This window comes from Cucurbita pepo, chromosome LG05 (assembly GCF_002806865.2).
Source record: "Cucurbita pepo subsp. pepo cultivar mu-cu-16 chromosome LG05, ASM280686v2, whole genome shotgun sequence".
Taxonomy (NCBI): Eukaryota; Viridiplantae; Streptophyta; class Magnoliopsida; order Cucurbitales; family Cucurbitaceae; genus Cucurbita; species Cucurbita pepo.
Window position 1 is genome coordinate 5126999 of NC_036642.1, and position 6354 is coordinate 5133352.

Sequence of the window (6354 nt, forward strand, 5' to 3'; positions counted from 1 at the left end):
AGAAACAGATGGAACGCCCATTCCCCCCTAACTAACTCTCTTTAATCAATAAATAATAATATTCTATAAATAAATTAATTCATAAAATAATTTTAAAATAATTTAAACACTTTTTCAGAAATTATTTTCAATAAAAAAATGTTTATCATTTCTTACTCATTATAAATTTGTTTGTGTTATTATTATTTATTTTGAAGATTTTCTAGTTATTTTAAGATAATTCAATTGTTTATTTAAAAAACATTCTAAAATTAATTCTTTTTTTTTTTTTTTTTCAAATACCTTTCACCATTAGTACTTCGGAAAATAATTTCTTATAATTTCTTATATTTTTCATGTATTTTAAATTATAAATTTGTATGATTATGCTACATTAAAAACAATTCTATTCTTCTTAATTTTTTTTATTATATATTTGGAATATTTTTAATTCATTTTTAGATAATTCTCTATAAGTGTTCATTCAATTTTTTTTAATTAATTCATGTTTTTCAAGCACCTTTTCATCTCTTCTTATTATTATTTTGAAAAAAAACTTATTGTTCACGTAAAAGCACTCGATAAGTTTAATTAATTTTGTTGAAAAATCATATAATCCAAACACACTTAATTTATTTCATTAACTTGGAAAAAAAAAAAAAAATTAAAAACTCACTTTTCATGACTATTATGTTATTTTATATTTGTACATCATACTTGACATTATACAAATATTTGAATGACATATTCATCAATTTGATCCCTCAAGGTTTAGATTTGGTCTCGAATATCAACTTAGTCATATTTGAATGACATATTCATCAATTTGATCCCTCAAGGTTTAGATTTGGTCTCGAATATCAACTTAGTCAACTTACTGTCGATTTTAGAATTATTGAAAAATTTGATAACAAGGATCAAGACTCTAGATACTTTAATAAGATTTAAACTAGCTTAATTTTTAGTAATACTTGCTTTTGTTCAGTTATGGATCTTTTATTAATTAATTTAATTCCTTTAAATTAATTCACTATCACTATTAGAATTAATTAAACCAATTCTACCTCATAATATTTAAGCTAATTAACCGAACACAAGGACCAAAAGCAAGCATTAATGGTGAAAACTCAAGGATAAAAGTGAAAAATCCTAATAAATAAAAATTAACCTCGAGATCGAATAATCCAGACTAAAAATTTAGAACTAGAAAAAAAAAAAGAGTTTGAATGTGAGGTTTTCCAGCATTAATATACCAGAGATGTTGATTTCAAATAAAGAGTTTGAACCATGAACACATTTCAAGTTCTTAAGAATATGATAGAACGATTGAGTAGAATTGAGGTAGCGAGAGTTGCTAAGTCACAACTTCAAACACCTTAGCAATTTCTATTTTACACACCAATTTGATTGTCAAGAGGAAGTGTAAGATGTAACACTTAAAAATCTATAGACTAAATGGAAACTAAATTCCAAAATCAAAACCATATTTTTTTTCTCCACTTTTCAACTTCCTAACAACTATTCTCAAAGATCTAAATTGGATTATGAAATTTCGTTCGTTTCCTTCACAGAAAGACAAATGAACAAGACTTCAGTTTCCAGAATATGAAATTTTCAGATAACAGATCTCTTCAAATTGCCACCACTTACTGCAACAAACTTTCATTAGGCAACCTCTGGCTCAATCTGTCTAACATCTCAGAGCTCCACCCAGCCCTCACAAAAAGAAACAAAAAAGGAAGAACAAGAAGAAAATAACCACATAAGGAAGAAAATATTGTATCAAGGGCATTGTTTTTGTCTTCCAAGTAATAACTTCAGCCAAAAAATGAAAAAGAGATCAAAACTTTCAAGTTTCCAAAAGTTTACAGCCAAGACTTCCTGTAAATGGAGCCCTCCAACGAGGAAATCGGATGCTTAGCAGCTCAATGACGATTGATTGAAGTCTTATTCAATAGATAATATAATGTTTCCTTCGTCCATCCAAAATGTACTCCACATAGAATACTTAAATCTTCACTCAAAATCTTGCATGTTGTGCGATGTGGAGCATATTTTATCATCCATCCTCTAAATACTCTACAGTGTGAACAAAGATACCTTCATGTGCACTTTCCACTTTACCCACTTGTAAAAAGGCAATGATAAAAGAGGCAAAAACCACAAATCGAAACAAGCTTTGTGTAATGGAGTGTGATTCCATCTTCTCAACTTTAATAGTGAGTAGAAAAGATTTGTCAATGACACTTCCCAAGCACAACTAAACATCAGCTTTATCAAACGAAAATCTAATCTGTGAATATCAAGCAGAAAGCGGACATGATCCATAATTGATCCGCAATTGTTAATAAAGAATATAGCCCCAAGTATAGAACCTCCACTCATCCAAAATAAAATCTATAAGAAAACCTAATATTCATAGCATACGAAAGCACAATTTCCAGTGGAAACAAACAGTATATACAGACGTGAAAAAGAACCTCCCTGCAATCCGCATCACTCACACGAAGTAGATTGACCTAAGACAAAATATCAGCAAAAGGACTATCTCGTTCCTTTCAATTCGTCCACAACTGATTAAATTGAAGCCTCAAGGCACTACAACGATTGTTGATTTTACAGAGAAAAAGCCGAAAGCCGAAAGCAAATCGTTCATTCATTAGTTCAAGAGCGAAACCGGAACATTTCATCTAAGGAATGAAAAGATCCAGAAAGAAAACACGCGATACACAAAACATATAGGATTAAACTCCCGCGGCGGATCGCGCGCGATAGAGCTTACCGAAGACGTGGAGGCCAGTGACGAAGCCGATGAAGCAGAGGCTCACGACGAGGACGACGGTCGGAGAAATCTTCAAACCAGGAGCATCGTCAGTGTAGAACCTCAGCATGTTGCCGCCGCCACTTGATCCGCCAGAAACAAGTCCAGTGGTGCCGGCACCAGAAGTGGAGCCGAGACGGCGACGGCGAAGACCAGCCGTCGCCGCCGCGGAGCCGCGAGGAGCCACAACGCCAGGCCTGGAGGTGGAGGATGATGCGGATTGGGATTGAGACGTGCCTCTAGCCATAGATTGAAAATCGGAGAAGAAGATCGGAATCCGCCGAATTTGGGAGAGAGATCAGAACGGTGGAAAATGAGAGAGACAAAAGGGAACCCAGAAGCTTCAAAGACTCCCGATTAATAGTGAAAATGAAACGGTAAATCCATGTCTTAACATTACTAAAATTGAAGGTAACTTTATAATAATTAATCCTAATTCCCCATCTTAATAAAATTGAAATTTTCATTTTGATTTTTAAAAAATAAATTTAAAATCTCTTCGAGATTTCAAATTTGTCAAAGAAAAACAACATTTATTTATAATTAAAGAAATATAGAAACATATCATTATACCCTGCAAATTATATATTATATTATTATTTGACTCCCAATATCTTTATTTTTTCTGAAAACTTCTCCCCATGTTTTAATTTTTTTTTCATATAAAAAACAATATCTTTTTATCTTCAAAATTTATTCACCGAAACTAGTAGATACATTTATAAAGATAGAAAAAGTATAATTTGTTTAACAAATTTAGTTACCACGGAGGACGAGAAGGTGAAAGCAATTTCATCCACAGAAATCCCAACCAACTCTAGGAATCAGTGAAATCTCGTCCTATAAAATGACCTCCCTTTCCAATCATCCAAATCACTCCTCCCCTCAATCTCACTTCAATTTTTGTTGTCACCAACAAGGGGTATCAGATCAATCTTGCAGCAGCAAGAATGGCAGCAGAAAAACAAGTTGAGAGCTACGTTCAGCCCGCCATCCCGAGGTTCGATGGTCACTATGATCATTGGGCGATGTTGATGGAAAATTTTCTTAGATCAAAGAAGTTTTTTGATATGGTGGAGACGGGTTATGAAGAGCCAAATGAAGGCAAGGTACTATCAGCTGGTCAACAGCAACTGTTGGCAGCATCGAAGTTGAAGGACCTGAAGGTCAAGAACTATTTATTTCAGTCCATTGATAGGACTATCTTGGAAACAATGCTTCAGAAGAAGACATCCAAGGAAATTTGGGATTCTATGAGGAGGAAGTATCAAGGCTCAACGAGAGTAAAGCGTGCTCAACTTCAAGCAGTTAGAAGAGACTTTGAAATTCTCCAAATGCAAAAGGGAGAAACGGTGAATGATTATATTGGCAAGGTTATGAGTCTTGCAAGTAAAATGAGGATGCATGGTGATTCAATCACGGATGTTGCGGTCGTAGAAAAGATTTAGCTCTATCTAACTCCAAAGTGAGATTACATTGTATGTTCTATCGAAGAAGCAAACAATGTCGAAGAGATGCAAATAGATGAACTCCAAAGCTCCCTGTTAGTACATGAGCAGAGGCTCAATCGTACAAGTGCAATAGAGGAGATGACAGCCGATATCCACACCAGGTGAAACTTCAAGCTCTAGAGGTAGAGGGCAAAGAAGAGGAGGCAGAGGTCGTGGGAGAGGCAGTCGAGAAAGAAGTGGAGATGTTGGCAGGCAGATCTAGTCAGAAACGATTATGACAACAAAGGCAGAGACACTTTGACAAGTCTAAGGTGGAATGCTACAAATGTGGNGCAAGTGATAGTACTTATTTTGCATTCTTATTCTTTATGGATAGTGATCCAATTGTCTATGAAGAAGCGGTAAAAGAGAAGAAATGGAAGGAAGCTATGGACAGTGNGACATTGTTAATGTCATTCCATGCTGCAGATCAAGGTGTATGGGTCGTAGACTCTGGATGCAGCAACCATATGACAGGTTGTAAGGAATTCTTCTAAACTCTGGATGCTAATTTTCATACTACGGTTTCTCTTGGCAACAATTCAACAACTATCCAAGTGATGGGGAAAGGAACCTATCAAGACTAGAAATGGCTTTGTAGAGTCTATTTCAAATGTATTCTACATTCCTGATCTGAAGGCCAACTTACTTAGTATCGGTCAGTTACAAGAAAAGGGGTATGTGATCACATTCCAAAATGATGAATGTGAGATTTATGACTCCAAAAGAGGATCGATTGCTAAGATGAAGATGACCACCAACCGTCTATATCCGTTGACTTTAAATATCGTTGCCAAAAGTTTGATGGCGAAGAAAGAAGATACCACCTAGCTTTGGCATTTTAGGTATGGTCATCTACACTTCAAAGGATTANCGAATGAAAACGATGAGGTGGATAAGTACAAGGCACGACTCGTTGCAAAAGGATATAAGCAGAAGGATGGAGTTGATTATAAGGAGGTATTTGCACCAATGGGACGTCAAGATACTATCAGGCTTATAATTTCTATTGCAGCACAGNAGTAGATATCAAGACTAGAAATGGCTTTGTAGAGTCTTATTTCTAATGTATTCTACGTTCCTGATCTGAAGGCCAACTTACTTAGTATTGGTCAGTTACAAGAAAAGGGGTATGTGATCACATTCCAAAATGATGAATGTGAGATTTATGACTCCAAAAGAGGATCGATTGCTAAGATGAAGATGACCACCAACCGTCTATATCCGTTGACGTTAAATATCGTTGCCAAAAGTTTGATGGTGAAGAAAGANAAAAAAAGATGGTAACTGGGTTGCCAGATATTACTCCTCCAACCGAAATTTGCGAGAGCTGTGTGGTAGCAAAACATGAAAGAAATTCTTTTCCATTCGAAAAATCAAGAAGAGCTGAAGCAATTTTGGAGTTAATTCATTCAGACATATGTGGTCCCATCTCTCCAGCATCAAATGGTGACAAGAAATATTTCATGACCCTCATCGATAATTTTAGTCGAAAAACATGGACTTATTTCTTGCACGCCAAATAAGAAGCCTTTGATTGCTTTAAAAAATTTGTGCTACTATGAAGACGGAAACAGAAAGAAGAGTCAAGGCTTTAAGAACTGACAGAGGTGGAGAGTTCTGCTAGAACAAGTTTATTCAATTTTGTGAAGAGAAGGGCATAAGGAGGCAGTTAACAACAGCATATACACCACAACAAAATGGTGTGGCTGAAAGGAAAAACAGGACCATTCTCAACATGGTTCGAAGTTGACTAAATAAAGAAAGGAGAAGTCCCGAAGGAATTCTGGCCAGAAGCAGTCGTGTGGTCCGTTCACATTCTCAACCGGAGCCCTACTTTTTCTCTTAGAGATATATATATATGACTCCACAAGAAGCATGGAGCGGAAGGAAACCTGCAGTAGACCACTTTAGAATCTTTGGGTGCATAGCATATGCACACGTTCCTGATGAGAAAAGGAAGAAACTTGAGGACAAGAGTTTGAAGTGTGTGTTCCTTGGANGCCTACTTTTTTTGTTAGAAATATGACTCCACAAGAAGCATGGAGCGGAAGAAAACCTGCA

General features: G+C 35.6%; 1 protein-coding gene across 1 annotated transcript; it reads right to left on the reverse strand.

The window, feature by feature from the left end:
* Nucleotides 1-2377: 2377 nt before the first annotated feature.
* Nucleotides 2378-3185, reverse strand: LOC111796044 (protein transport protein Sec61 subunit beta). Its single transcript, XM_023678737.1, has one exon. The coding sequence runs from the start codon at nt 3045-3047 to the stop codon at nt 2724-2726; it is 324 nt and encodes a 107-aa protein (XP_023534505.1). The 5' UTR covers nt 3048-3185; the 3' UTR covers nt 2378-2723.
* Between the last annotated feature and the right edge of the window lie 3169 nt (nt 3186-6354).

Bases quoted from the DNA above. Each gene is read 5' to 3' on its own strand.
- LOC111796044 (XM_023678737.1), bottom strand. From the start codon at position 3,047: ATGGCTAGAGGCACGTCTCAATCCCAATCCGCATCATCCTCCACCTCC.